Source organism: Ornithorhynchus anatinus, chromosome X5, assembly GCF_004115215.2.
Source record: "Ornithorhynchus anatinus isolate Pmale09 chromosome X5, mOrnAna1.pri.v4, whole genome shotgun sequence".
Taxonomy (NCBI): Eukaryota; Metazoa; Chordata; class Mammalia; order Monotremata; family Ornithorhynchidae; genus Ornithorhynchus; species Ornithorhynchus anatinus.
Window position 1 is genome coordinate 63,412,289 of NC_041753.1, and position 26,340 is coordinate 63,438,628.

Below are 26,340 nucleotides of genomic sequence, written 5' to 3' on the forward strand. Positions count from 1 at the left end.
TAAGTGCTGCGGGGCTGGGAGAGTAAAGGGAGCAAGTCAGGGCGATGCAGTATGGAATGGGAGATGAAGAAGAGGAGCTTAGTCTGGGAAGGCCTCTTGGAGGAGATGAGCCTTTATAATTAATCTAGATTACTAGATAAATAAGGCTTTGAAGAGGGGAGAGTAATTGTCGGATTTAAGGAAGGGAGGGCGTTCCAGTAATAATACCACATTATAATAGCACCACAATTATTATTTATGGTATTTAAGTGTTTACTGCATGCCAGGCACTATAGTAAGCATTGGGGAAGGTCCAAGCTAATCAAGTTGGACCCAATCCATTCCCCAAACTGGGCTCACAGTCTTAATCCCCATGTAACAGAGCCACAGAGAAGTTAAGTGACTTGCCCAAGGTCACACAGCCGACAAGCAGCAGAGGCTGGATTAGAACCCAGGTTCTTCTGACTCTCAGGCCTGTGCCCAGCCCACTAGGCCGCACTGCTTCTCGAATTGAGGTGTGCACATATTTTTGGACGGGGTTGCAAAACCGGGTGGGGGTTGTTGCAGAAATAGTATTTGTTGAATATCCGCTCGGTGCAGTGCTCTTTTTTAAGCACTGGTGGAAAGTACAAAACAAGTAAGTGATACACTCCCTGCCTAAAAGGAGTTTATACTCTATTGGAGGAGCCAGGCATAAAATGATTGTCACATAGGGTAATCGAAATAAATAATTGAATGTACAATTTACTAAGTCTGGATAAATAAGATCAGGAGTTGCTACCAGAAGTGATTGTGTATACTATTGTCCACTCTAACCAGGCTGTCAAACAAGGTTCACAAATTAATCTTTAATTGTCATATGCATCGTAAGGAACTACGGTGCTATTGAAACATAAAGTTTACCTAAAGGAAGACATAACCCATAATTATGAAAAATAAGGCACGTGAACCTGAATGTGATCAGTCAGTCATAACATCTTCTGAGTACTTATAATGTGAGAAGTTTTGCAGGAGCACCAACTCTTTATTTTGGATTACAATAGTGATATTTGGTAAACACAAACAATGTGCCGAACCCTGGGGTAGATAGGTTAGAGTCAGATCGGACGAGGTCATTCATTTTTCACTCGTTTCTGTTGAGTGCTTACTGTGTGCAGAGCACTGTATTAAGTGCTTGGGAGAGTACAAGATAACAATAAATAGACACATGCCCTGCCCACGACAAGCTTACAGGGTAGAGGGAGAGACAGACATTAACACTCACTCCCTTGGTGAACTCATTCGCTCTCACGGCTTTGACTACCATCTCTACGCAGATGACACGCAGATCTACATCTCTGCCCTTGTCGTCTCCCCCTCCCTTCAGGCTCGCATCTCCTCCTGCCTCCAGGATGTCTCCACCTGGATGTCGGCCCGCCACCTAAAACTCAACATGAGCAAGACTGAGCTCCTCATCTTCCCTCCCAAGCCCGGTCCTCTCCCAGATTTCCCTATCACCGTGGATGGCTCGACCATCCTTCCCGTCTCTCGGGCCCGCGATCTCGGTGTCATCCTTGACTTGTCTCTCTCGTTGTCCCCACACATCCTATCCATTACCGAGACCTGCCAGTTTCACCTTTACAATATCGCCAAGATCCACCCTTTCCTCTCCACCCAAACGGCTACCTTACTATTACGGGCTCTCGTTATATCCCGGCTAGACTACTGTGTCAGCCTTCTCTCTGACCTCCCTTCCTCCTCTCTCGCCCCACTCCGGTCTATTCTTCACTCCGCTGCCCGGCTCATCTTCCTGCAGAAACGATCTGGGCATGTCACTCCCCTTCTTAAACAACTCCAGTGGTTGCCTATCGACCTCCGCTCCAAACAAAAACTCCTCACTCTAGGCTTCGAGGCTCTCCATCACCTTGCCCCTTCCTACCTCTCCTCCCTTCTCTCTTTCTACCGCCCACCCCGCACGCTCCGCTCCTCTGCCGCCCACCTCCTCACCGTCCCTCGGTCTCGCCTATCCCACCGTCGACCCCCGGGCCACGTCCTCCCGCGGTCCTGGAACGCCCTCCCTCCTCACCTCCGCCAAACTGATTCTCTTTCCCTCTTCAAAACCCTACTTAAAACTCACCTCCTCCAAGAGGCCTTCCTAGACTGAGCTCCCCTTCCCCCTCTACTCCCTCTACCACCCCCCCCTTCACCTCTCTGCAGCTTAACCCTCTTTTCCCCCCATCTCCCTCTGCTCCTCCTCCTCTCCCTTCCCATCCCCTCAGCACTGTATTCATCTGCTCAACTGTATATATTTTCATTACCCTATTTATTTTGTTAGTGAAATGTACATCGCCTCGATTCTATTTAGTTGCCATTGTTTTTACGAGATGTTCTTCCCCTTGACTCTATTTATTGCCATTGTTCTCGTCTGTCTCCCCCGATTAGACTGTAAGCCCGTCAAAGGGCAGGGACTGTCTCTATCTGTTGCCGACTTGTTCATTCCAAGCGCTTAGCACAGTGCTCTGCACATAGTAAGCACTCAATAAATACTATTGAATGAATGAATAAATACATTACAGATATGGACGTAAGTGCTGTGGGGCTGGGAGGCAGGGAATGAATGAAGAGAGCAAGTCAGGGTGATGCAGAAGGGAGAGGAGGAAGAGGAAAGGAGGGCCTGGTTAGGGACAGCCTCTTAGAGGAGATGGGCCTTCAGTAGGCTTTCTTTCTAGATTACTAAATAATCATCAATCTGGAAATGAGTTATTTATCTCTAAGTCCCATTCTACCTCTAGAGAGCCAGGGGAAGCGCTGGAGCCAGTATTCTTACTACGCGTCGCGCATTGTTTTAAGGGTTGGGGTAGATACAACTTTATCAGGTTGGACACGGTTCCTGTCCTACGTGGGGCTCACAGTCTAATTAGGAGGGAGAAGGATTTCATCCCCATTTTACAGTTGAGGAAACTGAGGCACAGAGAAATTAAGTGACTCACCCAAGATCACGCAGTAAGCAGTTGGCAGAGCTGGGAGCAGAACCCAGGTCCTCTGAATCCCAGGCCCATACTCTTTTCACTAGGCCACGCTTACTTGGTGCTACCTGTAAGTTCTGGATTTATCCTGTTACACAAGGGTCTCCAACTTATTCCTGCGCGGGAGTCATTGTAAATGAAATCTTTGAGAAATTGATATGCGGAGAGCTGATCGTAAACCAAAGACGACCAGAGAGGAGAAAAGAAAAGTTGGGGGGAGGGGGGTGCGGAAAGGGAAAAAGAACGAACAAACTTGTTCCCGATTTATTTGGCGAGTTGGGGAGGGGAGGTGCCAGAGTGGCAAAGCCTCATGCCTGCTGTTGCCACATTTCACTCACCCCCTTCTCCTCCTCTTTTTTCTCCTCCTCTTGGACCGTCAGAGCCACTCTGGACCCGGTTCGTGTCCAGTGGGGTGTATTTTTTCCTCCGACAGCCTTGGAATGTGCGGAGCCTCGTCCGGGTGGCCCCTGCCTGGAAGCAGTTCACCGTAGCCCAACCGGGAGTGGGGAGTGCGGTGCTTGGCGCTGGGGCCATCCTGGCTTCCTGCCCCCACACTTCCCTGCTAACTGCTGCCCCCACCACCTTTATACACAGCACCCAGCGTCTGAGAGGGAGAGAGAGTGTGTGTGTGGTTGGGCATTCCCCTTTCTTGCCCACTTGGGCCGGACAACCTCGGTGCTGTTGTTGATTGTGCGGGCCCCGGGTCGGGAGGAGGGAGAAGGACAAGAGCCTCTCCGATGTGCCTTGCCGTCCAGTGAGGACTGTGGGGACCCCACCGGAGACAGGGATTGGAACCACCATGGCGACTCTCTCCCTCCCCCACCTTGGCCCCTTTCCGGTCAAGAGGGGCGGGGCAGAGAGCTGCTTCCTGCCCAGAAAGCCGTGCAGATGCGGAGTCCACCCACGGGCTGGGCGCCTGTGCCGGAGACCACATCTGCTGCCGTAAAGAACCAGATCTGGCTTGCGGGTCATCGGTTCCTGACCCCTGCTGTAACAGGACAAGAAGAACTGGAAGTTTGTAATTCCATAGAGCAGGATTTTTCCACTAAAATGTCTTGTGTCTGTAATTGCTTGGTGACAGTTTTCTTTTTTTAAAGCCTCTAGGGGCAGGCCTGGAATGCAGAACCCTGGGGACCTGAGCCTCTGGAACTGGGCCAGGCTCGGACAGAGCTAAATCAAATCGGGTTGGCTGGGAAAGGCTTCCTCCCACTCTAACCCCAAATTCTGCTTCCTGTCCGCTGCTCGCTAAGTAGCAAGGGGGAGTGGAGTGAATGGGTCAACTACATGAGAAGCAGCGTGGCCTAGGGGATGGAGCCCGGGCCTGAGAGTCAGGAGGACTTGGGTTCTAATCCCAGCACTTGTCTGCTGTGTGACCTTGGGCAAGTCACTTCACTTCTCTGGGCCTCAGTCACTTCATCTGCAAAATGAGGATTAAGACCATGAGCCCCACGTGGGACAGGGACTGTGTCCAACCTGATGATCTGGTATCTACGCCAGGTCTTGGTACAATGCCTGGTATGCAGTAAGTGCTTAACAAGTACCATCAATATTACATGTCCATCTCTGATTTGGCAGCCTCTTCCTTTGGATGCTCAGAGGATGGTGAAGCAGCATGGCCTATTGGAAAGACCCTGGACCTGGGAATCAGAGGACTGGAGTTCTAATCCCGGCTCCACCACTTGTCTGCTGTGTGATCTTGGGCAAGCCACTTGGCTTCTCTGGGTCTCAGTGACCTCTTCTGCAAAATGGGGATTAAGGCTGAGGGAGTTGGACTGTGTCCAACATGATTAGCTTTTGTCTACCTCCAGCACTTAGTACAATGCCTGGTACATGGCAAACGCTCAACAAATGACATTTAAGAAAAAAAAGGTGAACTGAGAGATATTTAAATGTGTCATACCTGCAAAACTAGGGCCTCCCACACCTAGGAGACTTTGAAAGAGTCCACATCTTTTTACCTTGAACATTTTGTAGTGCCAGGCAAACGTTTGAAGAACTGGGGACCAGACCCCAGATTTTTCACTGCATTTTGAGGGCCTAGGCTAGATTAGGTTGTCTCCCTCTCCGCCAACAGGTCTGCAGCGTGGGGTACCTCAGGACAGCAGAGACCCCGGAAAGTATTCTCAACTACTAGAGTTGCCTTTCCATTGTCTTCGAAATGCTTAGTAAATCACCTTTTGAATTCTCAAATAGAGTGAAGCTTTGGAGGAGAATGATTTCCTAAAAGCTTGGCTTGTAAATGAGTCTGCATTAGTGATCTTGAGAAGACAAACCAGTACTGTATCTCTGTACTTGACTGTACTTTCCACTGCACAGGTTCATCAAATGCTCTTATCATCTGGCAGTGGGGTTTCATGTAGAGGAGCGATAGCCTGTGGGTGGTTGTCATTGTAGCTGGACCATGGTCAAATAGTCCAGGAGGTGTTAAAGCCTCCTGCCATTTAGCATATGCTATTTCTAGACCGTCCAACCCTCCCCAGTCCGTCCCTCATCAGTTATATTTATTGTGCACTTACTGTATGCAGAGCACGGTACTAAGCACTTGGGAGAGTACAGTAATAATAATGATAATAATAATAATAAAGTGCTTACTATGTGCCAAGCACTGTTCTAAGCGCTGGGGTAGATACAAGGTAATCAGGTTATCCCACGTGGGGCTCCCAGTCTTAATCCCCATTTTACAGATGAGGGAACTGAAGCACAGAGAAGGTAAGTGGCTTGCCCAAGGTCACAGCAAACAATTGGCGGAGAAAGGATTATAACCCCTGACCTCTGACTCCCAAGCCCATGCTCTTTCCACTAAGCCAAGCTGTACTATAGAGTCGGGAGACACCATGCCTGTCCACAGGGAGCTTACAGTCTAGAGGGGGAGACAGATATGAGGGCCCTGCCCTGAGGATGTAGAATGAAATTGGAAGGGCCTGAAGGACCATAGCCCTCCGGGCGAGCTAATCTTGAACCTATCCTGGCTAGAGTGTAAGCTCCTTTATGGGCAGTGAACATGCCTACTAACTCTCTTGTATTGTACTCTCCCAAGTGCTTAATACAGTGCACTGCACACAGGAAGCGCTCAATAAATGCCGTTGATTGACTGTGATTTGAAAGATGTTTGGTTGGCTAGGACAATTCTGGGAGCCTCTCTCCCCCGATTAGACTGTAAGCCCATCAGTGGGCAGGGACTGTATCTGTTGCCGATTTGTACATTCCAAGTGCTTAGTACAGTGCTGTGCACATAGTAAGCGCTCAGTAAATACTGTTGAATGAATGAATGATGAGTTTGTGATGCTCAAGAAGGGCTAACATTTTTCTTCCTCACACCCTCTACTACATCTACTGCTCTGCTGTTTTCACTCTTTTATATTGGAGAGTAAAGAAAGCCATTAGTGAGATTTTTTTTTCTCCTTTTGGCTTAATTTGGAGCAGATTCATCCATTTTTTTTTCCTTGCCTTTCTGCTGTCCTCCATGATCAAGATGAATTAAATTCAAATGAAAGTGATGTAAATCTCAGGTCAGGAAGCTTCAGGGTTTTCATTGTTTTCTCTATAAAGCACATTCTTGGCATTTTAATTTTGAAATATTTCCAGAGTCTTCCAGCCTGACAAGCTTGCTGCTGTGGTAGGTTTTCCTTCTGCAATTCATTTCTCAAATTCATTCTCAAAATGAGTAGAAAGACTACACTCAGTAACTTCTCTGATACTCTGTTGCAAATTTGTCTCTTTGGTTTGTTAATGCCTTTTCCATTCTTGCCTAAATCTATATTTCATTTGACCTCTGGAAACTTCGCACTTTATTCACCAACTTTATAGAGACATTAAGGCCGTGGATAGCTAATCAAGTCTGTTTTCTCACAACTCCACATTCTCTTTTGCGGATGTTGTCTTTGGAGATGCAGATCCACAATTCGAGAACTGAACTGAAACATCATAGAGATGCTTGTTGGGATTTTCTGGAGTCTAGTCTGACCACTGAATTCCTGTTAGCCTTTTGACTAGAAAGAACTTTCACTGGCTAATGGAGGTGGATGAGGGTACTTTTTTTTTTCTAATGGTATTAAGCGTTTTTGTGTCGGGTACTGTTATAAGCGCTGGGGTAGATCATCATCCATGATATTTATTGAGCACTTACTGCGTGCAGAGCACTGTACTAAGCACTTGGGAGAGGGCAGTACAACAGAGTTAGATACAAGTTAATCATTAAACCAGAGGCATTCCCTGTCCCACATGGCTCAAGGTCTAAGTAGGAGGGAGAACTGGTATTTAATCCCCATTTTGCAGTTGAGGAAACTGAGGCACAGAGAAGTGAAGTGATTTGCCCAAGGGCCCACAGCGGGCAAGTGACGGAGCTGATATTAGCCAGGATTTATTGCTTGAATGATCTGGAAAATTGGATCAGTTCTCTACTTCACTTTTGTTATCGGGTTGGTCTTCTTTATAGCAAGGTAGTCTTGTGTATCGTTTTCAAACTTTTTAATTCATAAACTGGGCTTGCGGGGGCTATTTTACAAAAGAATGCATTAAGAATATTCACCGTTGGCTGCGTCATTTTCCATCCATAGGACAATTATGGTGTTTTGAATTATGATGAGTGGAGCCAGTGACATTTCTAAATTTATACCCTGTTTCAGATTTACACCATGTGAGTTTACAAGTTTACAACACTAGCCTCCTTCATGGCACTAGCTTTGAGGATGTGGGGACTATTGGGGGACTCACAGGAGTTGCAGGGAAATGGGGAAACAAAAAAGCCACAATGGGGCAAAGGGGTGAGAGTTTAGAGAGTGGGGGGTGGAGAAGGGGGAGAGCAGTTGATCAGGGAGGGTCATACATCCATTTCGCTTCCAGTGAACTAAAAATGACCACCCTATTGTATAACCTCTGCGGCTCGATATATTAGTGTATGTGGTATGTGAATATATGCATATATATGTACACACACACATATGTATATATATATATATATAATTTTACTATATTACTCTGAAATAGATGACCCACTATAATCTGGCTTCCTCCCCCTCCACTCCACTGAAACGGCTCTCCAAGGTCACCAACAACCTCTTTTGGGCCGGGATCATATCTACTGTATTGTACTCTCCCAAGTGCTTAGAAGAGAGCTCTGCACAGAATAGACACTCAGTACCGTTGGTATTGGTTGATTGAAAATGGGTTCCTATTTCTGTGTTGACTTGACACGGTTTTCACAAAGCATTTCGATTGTAAATCCGGAGACTACTTGAGTTCCCTTGAGGGATTTTTTTTTAATAGTTCTAAAAGTACCAGAAAGATGATATTGCAGTTATTGCTGATTAGTGAAAATGCACCTGTGCCTTCCTTTTTGTCCCTAGATTACCAAGAGATGATTGACTCTGTGAAACTCCGGAGAGAAAGTGCCTTTGACTTTTTCTTGCGCTACGACTACCTCTGCGCACTTAACGACTGTGTTCCGCTACCAGGAGTGAAAGCTCATCTGGAAGAAGGAATTCTTGATTTCAACGCAGATCATATCAAAGTTGCCGATTGGACACCCTTACTGAATGCTCTTGCGATTGATAAAAATCTGACCTCTATAGCAATAAGGAGCTGGTACCAACCAATTTGTGGAGAAACAGGTCTGCCATTCAAATGTGAATCTTATCCAAATGCCTGTGGCTTTGTTTGATAGGGAGGCAATATGGCTTTTTAAGCACATCCAAAATGGAACTTTTTGGATTCTAGAATGCCCTTGGAGAGAGCAAATCCTTGACTTTAATAAATGTACTTTATTTTAGGTACTCTTTACTCATCCTTTCTCATTTGGCATATCATGAGCCATATCTTATCAGGAAGGTACAGTCAGTTCTCCGTATCATGTGTTTTGGTTAGAACGTAGTTATGGGATTAGGGAATGTTCTTTCAAAAATATGCTTCTGAGTGGATAATAATAATGATAATTGTGATATCCATTGAGCACTGGGGTGGGTACAAGATAATCAGGTTGGACACAGTCCCTGTCTCTCATGGGGCTCGCAGTCTAAGTAGAAGGAGGTAGGATTTAATATGAGGAAACTGAGGCACAGAGAAGTTATGTTACTTGGCCAAGGCCGCACAGCAGACAAGTGGTTGAGCCGGGATTAGAACCCAGGTCTCTGACTCCGAGACTCATGCTCTTTCCGCTAGGCCACGTTAGATCCCCATTCGACAGATGAGGAAAGTGAGACACAGAGAAGTGAGTGACTTGCCCAAAGTTTGTTCATTCATTCAACTGTATTTATTCCGTGCTTACAGTGTGCAGAGCACTGTCCTAAGCACTTGGGAGAATATGGTCCAACAACAGGGTTGCACAGCCAACAAGTGGCGGAGCTGAAATTAGAACCGAGGTCTCAGACTGTCAAGCCTGGGCCCTTTCCACTAGGTCACGCTGCTTCCTATAGAATGCAGTATGGTGTCAGTAAAAGCGGTTGTAATAATAATAATGTTGGTATTTGTTAAGCGCTTACTATGTGCCGAGCACTGTTCTAAGCGCTGGGGTAGACATAGGGGAATCAGGTTGTCCCACGTGGGGCTCACAGTCTTAATCCCCATTTTACAGATGAGGGAACTGAGGCACAGAGAAGTTAAGTGACTTGCCCACAGTCACACAGCCGACAAGTGGCAGAGCTGGGATTCGAACTCATGAGCCCTGACTCCAAAGCCCGTGCTCTTTCCACTGAGCCACGCTGCTTCCCTGCTGATGTGTGAGCACAGCATCGGTCAAGGCCAGAGAATTATGGTGTGGGGTTCTTCAAGAATGCTAACCCCACGTTTTAGGAGAATCGACCATATTCCCCATTCGGAAGTGCATTAAATGTTTACGACCACTGGTGTAATAGTGGATTGACTGGGTAGTAGTTTGGCAAAGGGTGTCCTGGTGGATCAAGAAAGAGTTAATAAAACTTTGAAAGGTCCTCTAAGAGCCGAACCCACATATGGGGAAAATGGTATTCCCACAGGTTGCTGAGATCACAGTTTCTTATTGCTTGCATATTTTCTCTAATGGTTTTTAGTCTTGAGGAAATCCATTTCCCAATTTCTTTTCTAGGTTCTGAGAAATATAAAGCTTCCTCTAGAAGACGAATTCCAGCAATTAGATCCCAAGATGTTATTATTCAACTGTGTAAAGCCATTAAAAGCTGCCTCAGTGTGTCAAGTGTGCTAAAGAATTTGGAACTACAAGGGCTGCTTTTAAATGAACAAGATTTAATCCTTTTAACTCAGGTATGGCTTCTGAAATATGTCCTGAGGAGAGCAGGCAGTAGCAGTTGACCAGTTGTGCGGTGGGGAGAGGGTGTTTTTAAAAGACATTCTTCCTGGCATGTGTCAAAAGCTAACTCTGCTTATTGTTTTCAATGAAGGGATTGAATAAATCAGCTTCTCTGGAGCATCTCTCTCTAGCTCATTGTCCAATTGGAGATGGAGGTGTAAAAAGTGAGTTAAAACGTGAACATTTTCTTCCTGGAGATTGTTTTACTCCTATATCGCTTCATTAGGTCAGGTGTGATTTTTGAATTCACTTCTACCACCACTTTGGAAATCGTACTCTCCCAAGTGCTTAGTACCGCACCTAGTAAGTGCTCAAAAAAATACCACTGATTGATCGAACTGAAAGAAGGGAGATGTTCGTATGCATGAGGGAAAGGAGAGCATCCTGGATGAAAGAAGCAATCCAGGGAGAAATTTTCAGATGGTGGTGGGGATGGGAGAATATGGGGTTAATAGTTGAATATCAAGTTCTTAAGGGGTACAGAGCCAAGTGCATAGGCTGTGCAGAAGGGATTGCATGCCCACAGGGTGTTTAGCAAGATACTTGATAACCTGATTCCTGGCCTTCTTCTCACCTGGCCTCAATTCAGCACTCTGAGCCACAACCCTGGACCTTTTCCTTTTGCTAGCACACCTGAAAACTCCCAGACCCATTTCTATCTCCAACACTCTGGACCTCAGTTCCGTCATCATCATCATAATGGTATTTGTTAAGCACTTACTATGCGCCAAGCACTATTCTAAGCATTGGGTAGATACAAGGTCATCAGGTTGTCCCACGTGGGGCTCACAGTCTTAATCCCCATTTTACAGATGAGGTAACTGAGGCACCAAAAGTCACACAGCTGACATACTGCTGACACCTCAAACTTAACAGGTCCAAAACAGAACATCCAAATCTTGTTTTTTCCCCCTGACTTTCCTGTCACTGTGGTCAACACCATTATCCTCCCTATCTCCCTAGTTTGTAACCTTGACATTATCCTCTACTGAATTCACTCGTTCAACCCACACATTAAGTGTGTCACCAAGTCCTGTCGCTTTGACCTTCACAACATGCTAAAATCCACCCTTTCCTCTCCATCCAAAATGCTACTTACTACTATGATCCAAGCACTCATCCTATCCCACCTTGACTGTTGCATCAGCCTCGTTGCTGACCCTTCCCCCCCACCCCCCGCCTCCCATCTCTCCTCACTCCAGCCCATACTTGCCTCTGCTGCCCTTATCGTTTTTTTTAAGAACCATTCAGTCCTTGAGTCACCAATCCTCAAGAACCTCCGGTGGTTGCCCATCCCCCTCCGCGTCAAATAGAAACTTCTTACCATCAGCTATATAGCACTCGATCGGCTCTCCCCGTCCTACTTTGGCGATTTCCTACTACAGCTCACTTTGCACACTTCACTCCTCTAATGCAAACCTTTCGTACTGAACCTCGATCTCGTCTGTCTTGCCACCGACCCCTTGCCCATGTCCTTCCTCTGGTGTGGAACTCTTCCACTTCGTCTACAAGAGAAGCAGCGTGGTCTAGTGGAAAGAGCACTGGCCTGGGAGTCAGAGGACCTGGGTTCTAATCCCAGCTCCGCTACTTAGCTACTGTGTGACTATGGGCAACTCAGCTTTTCCATGCCTCAGTTCCCTCATCTGTAAAATGGGGATGAAGACTGAGCCTCACATGGGACAACCTGATTACCCTGTATCTACCCCAGTGCTTAGAACAGTGCTCTGCACATAGTAAGCACTTAACAAATACCAACATTATTATCATTATTATTATTACTGCAGCGACTTTTAATTTAGATGTGTGCTCTGTGCTAAAAATGCATTAGAGGGGCCTAGAGGCAAAGGAGAGCTAGTCCAGGCCAGAGGTATTCATGGGATGGAGAAGTGGAGAACAGAATATTGGAGTAATTCAGAAAAAAATGCATACTTAATAGGAATTCTGGAAACTTTAGAAAGTGGCTATATAGAGAGAAGCATCATGGCCAAGTGGAAAGAGCACAGGCCAGTGAGTCAAGAGACCTGGGTTCTAATCCCGGCTCCAATATTCTCCTCCTGTGTGACCTCAGGTATGTCACTTAGCTTTTCTGTACTTCTGTTTCCTCATCTTTAAATTGGGGATTCAGTACCCGTTCTCTCTCCTACTTAGTCTGGGAGCCCAATGTGGGACAAGGACCGTGTCCAATCGGCTTATATCGGCTCTACCCCAATGCTTAGTACAGTGCTTGGTACATAGTAGGCGCTTAACGGACACCACTCTAAATATTAACATCATAATTACTATTATTATTTTGAATTGTACTTTAAAACGACCAATTAGTGTTTAGTGAGAGTGGCGCTGGGTAAACCCCTAGCGCTAGAATCAATTCCTGCATGAAGGTTCTCGGTCCTAAAGTCTCATCCATCATTCTGTCATTGGAAGGGAAATCATGGAAATTTTCTTTTAAAATGACCAGTTGGCATTTAAGTCCTGCAGTTTTTGTATGAGTTTGAACGTCTCAAATAACCCCATTCCCTCTCACCTTCTTAAAACCATCGCCCCTGCCCTCCTCCCTTCCTTAACTTCTATTTTTAACCACTCAATCTCCAAGGGCTCCTTCCCCTCTGCCTTCAAACACGCCCACGTCTCCCCCATCCTAAAAAACCCGCTCTTGACCCCACTTCCCCCTCCAGTTATCGTCCTATCTCCCTACTACCCTTCCTTTCCAAAATCTTAGAATGAGTCGTCTACAATCGATGCCTAGAATTCCTTAACTCCCATTCTCTCCTAGACCCCCTCCGATCTGGCTTCCGTCCCCTCCACTCTACCGAGACTGCTCTCTCTAAGGTCACCCGTGACCTCCTTCTTGCCAAATCCAATGGCTCCTACTCCATTCTGATCCTCCTTGACCTCTCTGCTGCCTTTGACACTGTCGACCATCCCCTCCTCCTCCGTACCTTATCTCACCTTGGCTTCACGGACTCTGTCCTCTCCTGGTTCTCCTCTTACCTCTCTGGCCGATCATTCTCGGTCTCCTACGCTGGAGCCTCCTCCCCCCCCCCATCCTTTAACTGTTGGAGTTCCTCAAGGGTCAGTTCTTGGCCCTCTTCTGTTCTCCATTTACACTCACTCCCTCGGTGAACTCATTCGCTCTCACGGCTTTGACTACCATCTCTACGCAGATGACACGCAGATCTACATCTCCGCCCCTGTCCTCTCCCCCTCCCTTCAGGCTCGCATCTCCTCCTGCCTCCGGGACGTCTCCACCTGGATGTCTGCCCGCCACCTAAAACTCAACATGAGCAAGACTGAGCTCCTCATCTTCCCTCCCAAGCCCGGTCCGCTCCCAGACTTCTCCATCACCGTGGATGGCACGACCATCCTTCCCGTCCCGCAGGCCCGCAATCTCGGCGTCATCCTTGACTCGTCCCTCTCGTTCACCCCACACATCCTATCCGTTACCAAGACCTGCCGGTTTCACCTCTACAATATCGCCAAGATCCGCCCTTTCCTCTCCACCCAAACGGCTACCTTACTGTTACGGGCTCTCGTTATATCCCGGCTAGACTACTGTGTCAGCCTTCTCTCTGACCTCCCTTCCTCCTCTCTCGCCCCGCTCCGGTCTATTCTTCACTCCGCTGCCCGGCTCATCTTCCCGCAGAAACGATCTGGGCATGTCACTCCCCTTCTTAAACAACTCCAGTGGTTGCCTATCGACCTCCGCTCCAAACAAAAACTCCTCACTCTAGGCTTCAAGGCTCTCCATCACCTTGCCCCTTCCTACCTCTCCTCCCTTCTCTCTTTCTACCGCCCACCCCGCACGCTCCGCTCCTCTGCCGCCCACCTCCTCGCCGTCCCTCGGTCTCGCCTATCCCGCCGTCGACCCCTGGGTCACGTCCTCCCGCGGTCCTGGAACGCCCTCCCTCCTCACCTCCGCCACACTGATTCTCTTTCCCTCTTCAAAACCTTACTTAAAAATCACCTCCTCCAAGAGGCCTTCCCAGACTGAGCTCCTCCTCCCCCTCTACTCCCTCTGCCATCCCCCCTTTACCTCTCCGCAGCTAAAGCCTCATTTTCCCCTTTTCCCTCTGCTCCTCCACCTCTCCCTTCCCATCCCCACAGCACTGTACCCGTCCGCTCAACTGTATATATCTTCGTTACCCTATTTATTTTGTTAATGAATTGTACATCGCCTTGATTCTATTTAGTTGCCATTGTTTTTACGAGATGTTCTTCCCCTTGACGCTGTTTAGTGCCATTGTTCTTGTCTGTCCGTCTCCCCCGATTAGACTGTAAGCCCGTCAAACGGCAGGGACTGTCTCTATCTGTTGCCGACTTGTTCATCCCAAGCGCTTAGTACAGTGCTCTGCACATAGTAAGCGCTCAATAAATACTATTGAATGAATGAATGAAAATAAGGGTAATGCATTCATTTGCTGGATAATTAAATGAGTTTGTTTACCCTGGTTTGAAACATTGATTTATTTATGTTTGAAAACTTGATATTTACCAAACCCATTTCTTGGAAAGATTTGGGGTATGACTTCGGCACTCCTTAGTGAAAGAGCACACCAGGTCCAAGAAAACTGTTGTAAAATAGAGGTCAATATAGAAATACCGTGCTTTCAAAATGTAGTGAAATTCAAAATAAAACATTAACCAACCAGTCTGGTAAAATAACTAGGAAAGAAATTAGGTATTCTTAAATAAGCCCTTAAAGTAATGGTTTTCAAATTTTTATCTTGTAATCGTGTGATGGCTCTCGTTCCCCTCACCGCTCTCCCCCTTTCCCTCTGCCGGAAAAGAAAAGAAAAGTTCAATAGGTGAACCATAAAAGCAGCTTAGCTTTTTCTGCTCAGGACAGGATGGGTCGAGAGAGCTGATAAATGTCTATTAAAAAAATAAATGATCCTACAATGCTAATGAGCCTGTAAATTATTTTAGCATCTGGATCGGAAACTCGAGGGCAGGACTCGTGTCTGCTTACTCTGTCGTACCCTCCCAAACGCTCAGTGGAGTGCTCTGAAAACAGTGGATGCTTAGTACATGCTATTAAGTCCCACTACTGCTACCACCAGGTTTTCTGAATGTTCCAGCTCTCATCTAATTTGTGTTGCTTTCAGGGGTTCCTAATTCTTAGTTAAGAAACATGGGATTAAGGTATTCGCTTCCCTCACTCTCTCTCTGCCCTCCCCCCCCCCCCTTTCTCTCGCCCTCATGTAGTTGTTTTTGTTCTTTGTGCTTGAAGATATCACTTTCAGTGAGATTCACCTATGAGCATGTGTCTGAAAAGGCCAATGAATGTCACTGTTTATCATTGTACTTTTCCAAGCGCCCAGTACAGTGCTCTACACACAGCGCTTAATAAACACGACTGAATGAATGTGGGAAGACCCCCTCCTCCCCATAATTCCAACCGCACATCGATTTGTGGCTCAGTGGAAAGAGCACGGGCTTTGGAGTCAGAGGTCATGGGTTCGAATTCAGGCTCCACCACTTGTCAGCTGTGTGACTGTGAGCAAGTCACTTCACTTCTCTGGGCCTCAGTTACCTCATCTGTAAAATGGGGATTAAGACTGTGAGCCCCACGTGGGACAACCTGATTCCCTTGTGTCTACCCCAGCGCTGAGAACAGTGTTCTGCACATAGTAAGCGCTTAACAAATACCAACATTATTATTATTATTACCTTGTATCCCTCAGCGCTTAGAACAGTGCTTTGCACATAGTAAGTGCTTAACAAATACCACCATTTTTTTTTTTATGCACACACATAAAGACTGCCCTTTGTTATGCTCTCATGCTAGTTTGCAACACCTGGTACTCTTTTCCTTTGTGTCTCCAAATTCTCAGTAGGTAGGCAATATTGACCTAGAATTACAAATTGGAAATGTTTGATTTCAAATGGCCATGACTACTATATAATAATGAAAACAATGATGTTACTTGTTAATCACTTACCGTTTGCCAAGCACTACTGTACTAAGTGCCGGCGGAGATACAAGTTAATCAGGTTGGACCCAGTCCCGGCCCTACACAGGACTCACAATCTAAGGGTGTACTATATGCTATATTTGTAGGTGCTTTAAGCGTGTATGGATGGCGAGCTGGTAATTAGTACCTCTTGAATTTGAGAGACCTGGGAAAGAACAAATAGCTATCCAAGATATGCCTGCCTTTCATCCTATTTAGTCATGTTTTAATTATTGTTTCTTAGCAATCTGCCAAAGTATAAAGAACTCGACTACTCTGAAAACCGTCAATTTTACCGGGTGTAATTTGACATGGCACGGAGCGGATCATTTGGCCAACATTTTGAAGGTAATCATATGCTTATGCTTGTTCAAAACCAATTTCAGGGACTGCTGAATGACATAAAAATTGTGACGCAAATGTTATACGGTCCCACATAGAAATTCTAAGAAATGATTCATTATAATTTTGTCTTTGAGAATTTAAAGCAAGAAACAAGAAGCAACTAGCAAGAAGGACTAGCTGATGGTCTCTGCATGAAACAAAAACTAAACATCAGCTTTGAAGTATTCAATCAATTCTTCCTCTTCTGTTTATCCACTCTCTCCTCCCACTACACCTTTTCTTTTCTTTTGTATTTAAGCACTCACTAAGTGCCAGGCCCTGTCCTAAGCCCTGGGCTAGATAGGAGCTAATCAGGTTGGGCACAGTCCCTGTCCCAGTTGGGGCTCACAGTCTTAATCCCCATTTACAGATGAGATAACCGAGGCCCAGAGAAGTCAAGTGACTCGCCCAAGGTCACACAGCAGACAAGTGGTGGAGCTGGGATTAGAACCGAGGTCCTTCGGACTCTCAGGCCCGGGCTGTATCCGTTAGGCCATGCTATACCTCACTGCACAATAGGCATTCCTCTCGAGTTTAGTACTGACTGTATCTGGTTCCTTCATCCCCAGCTGCTGACCTCATGCTCACACCCATCTCCCTTCGTAGCCGACAGATGACAGCTCTCCCCATAATAACTATGGTATTTATTAAGTGCCTACTTTGTGCCAAGCATTGTACTAAGCGCTGGGGTAGGTACAAGATCATCAGGTCCCACATGGGGCTCCCAGTCTAAGTAGGAGGGAGAATAGATATTGAATCCTCATTTTGCAGGTGAGGGAACTGAGGCCCAGGCCCAGAGGCCCAGAGAAGTGAAGTGCCTTGCCTAAGGTCACACAGCAGACAAGTGGCAGAGCCGGGATTAGAACCCGGGATGAGAAGCAGCGTGGCTCAGTGGAAAGAGCACAGGCTTTGGAGTCAGGGCTCATGAGTTCGAATCCCAGCTCTGCCACTTGTCAGCTGTGTGACTGTGGGCAAGTCACTTAACTTCTCTGTGCCTCAGTTCCCTCATCTGTAAAATGGGGATTAAGACTGTGAGCCCCACATGGGACAACCTGATTCCCCTATGTCTACCCCAGCACTTAGAACAGTGCTCGGCACATAGTAAGCGCTTAACAAATACCAACATTATTATTATTATTAACCCAGGTCCTCTGACTCCCAGGCCAGTGCTCTTTCCACTAGGCCACGTTGCTTCTTCACTGCCCTTCTGAGATCATATTTCCTCCAGGAGGCCTTCCCTGCATCATAGGGAATCTTCCTTGTAGTGGTATGTCCAAATCCGTGGATAAATGGGATTTCTCTCCCCGCCCTGCCCCAGTCCCCTGCACAAAGGACAATTAAAGACTTGATTTTGGTTTTCTTCTATCTTCAAAGTTCCAGGCCATCAAAAGACGTGGTGAAGCATGGGCTGAGAGTCTTCGCTATAGAAGGCCTGACCTAGATTGCATGGCTGGTTTGAGGCGGATCACTCTTAATTGCAACCCCCGCATTGGTGATCATGGCGCAAGGATTCTTGCAGAATGTCTTGGAGAGGACTTGTGGCTAAAAGGTATGGTGAAAAACTCTAAAGCACATTGACGGCAAGCATGGAGTTAATTGCTCATAGATTAGTCACTCCAAACAGAGACCTTCTGTTTTCAGTGACTCAAGAGACTCTCTGGGGCACTTTTTCCCCTCCCCTAGGAAACTCCAGGAGGTGCAGCAGTGCATGCCTTAGTAATAACAAAAATAATGATAATAGTAATTGTGGTATTAAGAGTTTACTCTGTGCCAAGCACTGTACTAAGTGCTGGAGGAGATGCAAGATCATCAGGTCCCACATGGGATTCACAGTCGAAGGAGGAGGAAGAACAAATATTGGATCCCCATTTTGAAGATGAGGAACTGAGGCCCAGAGAAGTGACTTGCCCAAGGTCACAGATGAATGGCAGAGCTAGGATTAGAACCCAGGTCTTCTGACTCCCAAGCCCGTGCTCTTCCCACTCGGCCACATGTCTTCTCCCTCCCCACTACCCCCTTGCTAAACAATGGTGGGGAGGAGAGGCTGCCTCTGACCCCTCAAATGGTCTTACACCCAGTCCCAGCTGAGAGTCGCCATGGAGGCTCTGACCAGAGCCGGGCCTGTCGACTCTGCAGCTTCTCCGTGAGCGTTTTTCTTTTTCCTCTGGGGACTGTTGGACAAACGGGCAGCAACACAGCACATTTCCTGCCACTTACAGCCTTCACCTGGGCGCTGTCTCCTGCTGGGGCCTTCTTTTTATGGGGCTCCTCTGTGGTTTCCCCCCGTGTCTTCTTCCTCTTTAACCCTGCTGTCTCACTCTGCAGCCTCATTTTTCTCTCTTCCCTCTCCCTCTTCTTCACCCTGACTCCTGGGGCAGACTCCTGCCTTGTTGATCATTGGACCTCTGGCGGGTTGGGTAAATGAGTGTGGCCAGTGTGGTGTCTCTTCTCTTAAAGTCCTTCAAGTCCTACTGGTGTTCACCCTACCCTCCGCGCCACAGCACTTAGGTTCATATCCGTAATTTACTGATTTACATTAATGCCTGTCTCCTCTAGACTGTAAGCTCCTTGTGGGCAGGGAACCTGTTTCCCAACTCTGTTGTACTGTCTTCTCCCAAGCACTTGGTACAGAGTGTGCTGCATACAATAAGCGCTCGATAAATGCCATTGATTGGTTCTCCTTAGTAATGGAAACTGAGGATTATAGTGGCATTGAAAAACCATAGTTGTGATGAGTTCCTCTCTTAGATTGCTACCAATAGGTATATATATACACATAACAAAGCATTTTTCGCTTTTGTTGCTTCAAGCACTTGATCTGCAGCAGTGTGGAATTGCCAATAAAGGAGCCATGGCCTTACGAGACGCTCTGGAGTCTAATGTGATATTGGTTATTCTGGACATAAGGAAAAATCCACTGGTTGGTAAGTTATTTTTTCTCTCTTCTTCCTTGCTATCGACAGAGCATGGGAAAAATATTTGTTGAAATTTGTAAGAATGTAATCAAACTTGGTTACTGTGACTATGAAGAAAACTATTCTTTCAGACTCAGAGGAAGGGTCAATAACATTTGATTTGGGTTTTGGTTTTTTTTAAGAGAAATCACACGTGTTGGAAAACAAACTGATTAATATAGCTTTATTTTAGATCCTGTTTTGATCAAAGGGATTATGAAAAAAATTATCCAGAACGGAAGCAGTGCTAATTCAGAGGTACAAGTAACTTTATTTTAATCTTTCTTGAAGGTTTTTGGGGTTCTTATTACCTTTTATAAAATTCAATTGGGATTATTTGCTTCTACTAGAAAGCACAAGAGGCATCCTCTACTTTTTTCCAATTTTTAAATTTGCCAAATATATTGTTGCGAATGATAGCATAAAAAAGGGGAGTCTCTGCGATCTATTATTTAATGATATTTGTTAAGTGCTTGCTATGTGCCAGGCACTGTTCTAAGTCCTGGGTTACATAGGAACTTATCAGGTTGGACGCAGTCCCTGTCGTACATGGGGCTCACAGTCTTAATCCCCATTTTCCCTGTGAGGTAACTGAGGCGCAGAGAAGTGACTTGTCCAAGGTCACACCGCAGACAAGTGGCTGAGGCACGGTTAGAACCCAGGTCCTTCTGACTCCCAGGCCCGTGCTCTATCCAGTTGGCCACGCTGCTTCTCTAATATTAATAGTATTAATATAGATTTGGGTCCACTCCGTGAGTTAGCGAAGGCAGTAGCCAAACTCCTCTGTATGACATGAGACAGGGAAGAGAGAATTCTCCCATGGAAAGGACCAGGCAGATTCGTGATCCACATTTGAGCCAGGTTTAGTGGTGGGACTCATCTAGAGTGAGTGGTCACACTGAGTTAAGAGAGTAATAATGATGGGTTGATGCCAAATTGCCTGTTACTGACATGTCATATTTTATTTTTTTCTAGTACGAGTGGTTGAGCTCTACACCGTTAAAGGATCTTTACAAAACCAAACAGAAAAAAAGAACTATAATTCTAGGAAGTGGTCGGAAAGGAAAAGCTACTATTCGTATTGGTAACCCTTTTTTTTATGTCTTTTGCAAGTTTTTGGTGCCCCAAAACGGTCCGAGAAAGAGCTTTGAAGTCCTAATCTGTTTCGCAACATCCGATTAATGTCCACAAATTATGGCCATTTCAAGTCAACTTTAGATGTTCGTTTTATTAAGTGTAACAATAAATCTAATCACCTATTAAAAGAGTTTGGGGATATGGGACATTATTGAATGGACTATTGATTAATTTTGTTAAAGTAAATTAAAATTATGATTAAGAATCCCTAAGCATGAGGGTAAAAACTTTAGCAGCCAGTCTTGCAGGGAGGGCAGAATTTGTCTTGCCTGTTTTGGACAAAGGTTCTGGCCTTTAATGGTTTACTTCTGAGCTTTAACTCATCTCAAAAGCACAGGAGTATAGCCAGAGATGATCCCAATAAGCTCTTAATGCAAAGAGCTCTGCTTTAGTGCAGAAGAACGAAAGCTTTCCTCCTCTGCGTTGATGGTCAGTGTTCTTTCCCTAATTTCCTCAACTTTTTCCTCACTGTCATTGCTTCCCAGATGGAGTGAGTGAAGAGCCAAGCCCTTCCCCACACTATGGGAGAAAAACAAAAACCTTTGGGGTCCGTTCAGAGGAAGGCAGTATCTCAACTCCTCTCATAAATGGCTGGCTGATTGCTCACTAAATGCCACTGAATGATTGATCACTTACTGTGTGCAGAGCACTATATTCTGCACATGGGAGAGTAGAATACAGTAGGTCGACTGAATCTCTGCCCTCAAAGAGCTTACAGTCTGGTTTCTCAGATGACCTCACTAGAGAGAAGGCTACATCTCCTCCAAGAGGCCTTCCCTGACTAAGCTTTCATTTCCTCTAGTCCCAACTCCCTTCTGCATCGTCCTTGCACTTGGATTTGCTCCCTTTTTTCACTCCTCCCTCAGCACTTATGTCCATATCCCTAATTTATTTCTTTATATTAATGTCTGCCTGCCCCCCTGGACTGTAAGCTCACTGTGAGCCGGTAACGTGTCTACCAACTCTGTTATATTGTACTCGCCCAAACGGTTAGTACTGTTTTCACAGTAAGCGCTCATTAAATGCGACTGATTGAGAGAAGAAAAAGAGTCTATTTGAGGAATTACTATAATTGGAATATTAAAGGGTAAATATTTGGGATGGGTTTAAGGTTTCCCGGAAGCAGGTAAATATTGAATTGTGACGGGCCTAATTTACAGTTCTTTAATGTAGTAAAAATCGGGTAGTTTGTAGAATTCTACTCAGCAGAGTCCATTGTCGGCTGCGTACATTTTATGCATGGGTGCGAGTCTCAGTTTCAACTGTAGCCCTTCCAGAGCCTCAATTATCATTAGGTGCTCTCTCTTGCCGCTCCCCCCAGTAAAATAACGTCTTGTATCAAGATTTATCTGTATAGAAGGACTAGGTGAATTACTTAGTGGACTAAATCAAATCTAATCTAAATTCCAAAGTGAAACACCATCTCTTTCTATGCTTGAAGATTTGCTTGATTTTGATTGCCTGCTCAGGTTTTATGGTTTAGTTATCCAAGTTAAAAAAAACCAAAACAAAAAAACACCCCTTTATAATAGAAAGAAGAGCGAAAGTTTCTTTTTTGATTGAGTTACTCTGAGAATCAAACAGGACTATGCGTATTTTTCCGTTTGTGGAATTAAAAGAGGCCGCCCGTCTCCGGCTGCAGTGGAGCGTCTTTGGGAAGGTAGGAGCTAGAATGAAATATTCTTTGCCCACAGTGTGATTAGTGCTTAAAAGAACATACAATGACAAAACTATTCTATCCTAGAGGATTCATAAGTGTTAATTGTGTGTGAGCCAAGCATTGTTTTTTGGAGGGCCTGAGTGTATGATTTATTTTAACAGTGTAAGATTAAGAAAAGCGCAGCGAACCCTCATTCCAAACCAACATCCAGTGTTGTGGAAAAACACACAGAACGAGAGTTGGGGGTTTGTTATGGGTGGGTTTTTTTTTTTGGTTTTTTTTTTTGGTGTGTGAATTACTAAATTGAAAGGGATAGATCCACCTTCTTGACAAGCAGTTGTTTAATTTCAAAATATTTATATTGTTCCAAAAGCAGAGCAAGCAGCCCATAAGGAGAAATCTTTTTTACTGACACGTTTTCTGGAATGGCACACATTTATTCATTGTAGTTTGCCATATTTTTTTTTCCATGTACATAGCAAATGGCACGTCCTGAAATCGGATAACCTAATTATTTATATCCAGAATCTGCTTTAGCGGGCCAAATTCAAAACACTGTAACTATGGTACTTAATGGTATTAGGATAACATGAAAGACAATAATTAAACAAGAAGGGGAATGTATAAAATGTTGAAATGCATTACTGAACTTTTGAAAAGGTATTAAATATTATTTCTTGGGCTTTTCTCAAATTTGCAACAGTAATTTGGAGACACAGAGGTAAGCTTGTTGAACCAGAGTCTGGCATAGTAGCTAGATTTCACATGGCCTCCCTTTAAATGATGTAGTTAAGGCCTACATTTACATTTGCAGTTTAAAAAAGAAAAAAAATCTTAACTTTCTCCAGTAGTCGTATTAAGTTGCTTTTGATTTCGTGTTAAAAAAATACCTGGTGATTTCTTAAATTTAGCTTACAGCATTGAGTTAGTGTTAGAAATGGAAAGGGGAATTGTAAACCAAAACCAACTTGGATATTTCTTTAGAATGTGGCAGTTAAATTGAAAAATGAAGCGTATAATTAAATTTTAAGAATTCTTTTTCTTTTAATCATCTAAAGCATGCTCACGGTAACACCAATGAGGAAATTTAATTTTCAAATGTGAATCCTTAACATGTCTTCCTTTAGTTATCCTTTCACTGTATTCCTAACAGTATCGAGCCCCAGTTGTCTGTCGCACCCTGTGTCTAAGTAGAAACAAAAATGCAGTGATAGAATTATTTCACTGGTGTTTCACTGCCAAAGTGTTTTCTTGTGTGTATATCAAAATCAGAAGAGCATTTTCCCTCCTTTCTAGCTCTCTTCACACATGTGCACACAACCCAATTTTATTTTCCTCTTATTTTCTTTCATTAAAAAAATTACCTAGAAGCACACAGTTTCTTAAAGCTTACAGGATGTAGTTTTCATTTTAATTGTCCATGCTCTCGTAAGTGAGTGCTTAAAAACTATTTGCTTTAGGAGAGTAATTACATTAAACTATAATTATGGACCGGTCTACGGAAATTTTTGCAAAGGGCTGAAAAAATTTCTTAAATCTCAAATATGACTATATCCTGAGACATGGCATTGCCGTATGCAAAGTGCACAATTAATAATTACAAAGAAAAGCAAGTAATTTGTCTCTATATAGAGCCAAGTTACATTTCAATTCCTTCCTTCTCTCCCTTGTATATCTAGGATTAGCTGCAAAGAAGCCTCCAAGTAGCGGAAGAAAGCATACGTCTGGTAAAGAATGTTATGCTGCAGAGCCATTACGACCAGGGGCATACGGTTTCATGCCTTGGCGAACTGCGGCACGTGCCAAGAGGTGCAGGTGGGGTATTCCTCTCCCTTCCTCCCCCGCATCTACCTCCAAGTATAAAAGAACATGGAGGATCGGAGTCCATCTGAATTGTTATGTAATTACCAATTAGAGGTGGGATTTTCATATTTTTCCTCCTCAGACATTCTGAAATTGAAAACTGTATTTTGGTGATGGGTCCCCATGGCTCACGTGGTTGGATTTTTTTCATCCCAAGAAAAAATCTGTGAAAATACGGATTTAAGATCTTTAGACTTGGAGTAGAGGATACTCTTCCTGTAATTCCCAGAGCCTCATTCCCAAAGTTTGGCAATCCGAAGGAGTAATAGTGGTGGTATTTATTGAGCACCCTGCTAAAGTGCTTGTATGAGACCTATTCCCTGCCTACGAGGGGCTTACATTCTAATGGGGGAGACAGACATAAAAATAATGACAAATGGCATGATCAGAATAAGAAGTTGTCTGGAGATATATTAGTTTAACATATATGTAAAATGAGGATTAAATACCTGTCCTTTCTTCTGCTTAGACTATGAGCCCCGTGTGGGCCGTGATCATGTCAGATCTGATTAACTTGTAACTAACCCAGGGCTTAGAACGGTGTCTGACACACAGTAAGCGCTTCACAAATGCCATAATAATAAAAATAATACGTATTCACTGTGCTCTCCTTTGCACTCCAAGTACGTGTCTGTCTGCCTGAAAAGGCCAGTGTGAGATTCACAGTGTACACACGAAGGCTGACCCTTGTTGTTCTGGCAGGTCTGTTGCTTGAAGAGCCTGGTGCTGATTTTTCTTTTACCTCCTCGTTTAATTATCCTTACGGAGCTTCCGTTCCAACGTAGCCACTCGTTTCCAAACTGCAGTGTGTCGATGACCCCGGCTGGGCTTGGCTTCCCTCTGCCCTTGGATTGTTTCTCCCGGCCTCCTTGCTTGTTGAATTCCAGTTTGCCATATGGCGGCTGTTTGGGTATCCTGTTGTTGGACATTCTCCTCATGTGTCCCATCAAGTGCAGTTGCGCTGTGACGGGCATAACTTTGGCGTTAGGCGGTTGACTCGATTCCAGGATTTGTAGGATTGTGAACCCGTCCCGCCATCTGGTGTGAGATTGGTGTGAGAGAGGGAGATTTGGGAGTAGTCCTGAGATGTGGTACGAGGTCAACGCTAAGCGAATATTGTCGATTGGTTAGTTGATGGTAGCCGAGTCCATAGGAGCAGATGAGTTCTCTGAGAAGGATATAGAGGACCCAGAACTGAGCCTTACAGAACACCTACTGTTAGGGGCGGCTGCTTTAGTGATTGATTGATTGATTGATTACCATGTTACTGTACCCCTTGCTTAGTGTCATTCTTCCACCTAATCACTAGTAGGGTCAGAATGTCCAAGAGACGCATTTGCGGGAACTGTGCATAACGAATCGATGAGGCCATCTCTATAAACAGGTAGCACCTTTTACTCTGGTGTCATTTCATCAGTAACCAGTTGAGGAGCCCACATGTAATACCGACAATATGGTGAAATACTGAAACTCTGGAGACGGCGCTAGGGGTAGGAATATGGCACAGAGGCTCATGGGGCCTGAAATTCGAGGAGTGAAAGGAATTATGTGTGTTCTGAATCCTTTTCAGGATACTAGAGGATAGGGTCAAAACATCCATTTTGTGCCAAAATGAAAGATGTGATAGTGATTTTTGTTCCTTTGATGTGCCCTAATTCTGGTTTTTTTTTTTTGGGTTTTTTTGGCTGAGGACATTGAATTAAAAAAAAAAATCTATTTTGTCCTATTCAGCATGTCAGACAAAGCGTGAAATTTGTCAGAGCAGCTAGTTTTTAGGAGCAACTAAATAGTGGTTAGGACCGATAAATTGTTAAAGTTATGCCCTTTGTCCATTTAGAAAAAAAGTCATCACAAATCTTAGTCACAGGAGTTCAAAGTACAATTTTAAATGATGGAAAATAATTTTGGTTCCAATTTAATGGAATTTAATTGCACTTCCTTAGGGGCTTCCCAGTGATCAAGCCCCAAGACGTACCACTTCAAATCCAGGTAATGTTGGTCATATTGTATTACTTGTGGACCTGTTATTTTTTCCCTCTTTTTTTTTTTTTTAAGTATAGCCTCACAAATGGGCATTCATTCTCTGCAGGTGCCTGAAAAAAATAAGGAGCAAGATTCCTGTAGCAAT

General features: G+C 44.9%; 1 protein-coding gene across 1 annotated transcript in view; it reads left to right on the forward strand.

Annotated features, from left to right (window-relative positions):
• The window catches only part of CEP78 (centrosomal protein 78), a 44,243-nt gene that overhangs the window by 1,330 nt on the left and 16,573 nt on the right, over positions 1–26,340 (forward strand). The window contains exons 2-11 of the mRNA XM_001511372.5: positions 8,330–8,593; positions 10,042–10,217; positions 10,355–10,427; positions 16,459–16,562; positions 17,973–18,147; positions 19,409–19,522; positions 19,746–19,810; positions 20,528–20,636; positions 24,029–24,164; positions 26,156–26,201. Coding sequence (XP_001511422.2) covers positions 8,341–8,593; positions 10,042–10,217; positions 10,355–10,427; positions 16,459–16,562; positions 17,973–18,147; positions 19,409–19,522; positions 19,746–19,810; positions 20,528–20,636; positions 24,029–24,164; positions 26,156–26,201 — 1,251 coding nt within the window. The 5' untranslated portion in view covers positions 8,330–8,340. The remainder of the gene's footprint in view (positions 1–8,329; positions 8,594–10,041; positions 10,218–10,354; positions 10,428–16,458; positions 16,563–17,972; positions 18,148–19,408; positions 19,523–19,745; positions 19,811–20,527; positions 20,637–24,028; positions 24,165–26,155; positions 26,202–26,340) is intronic.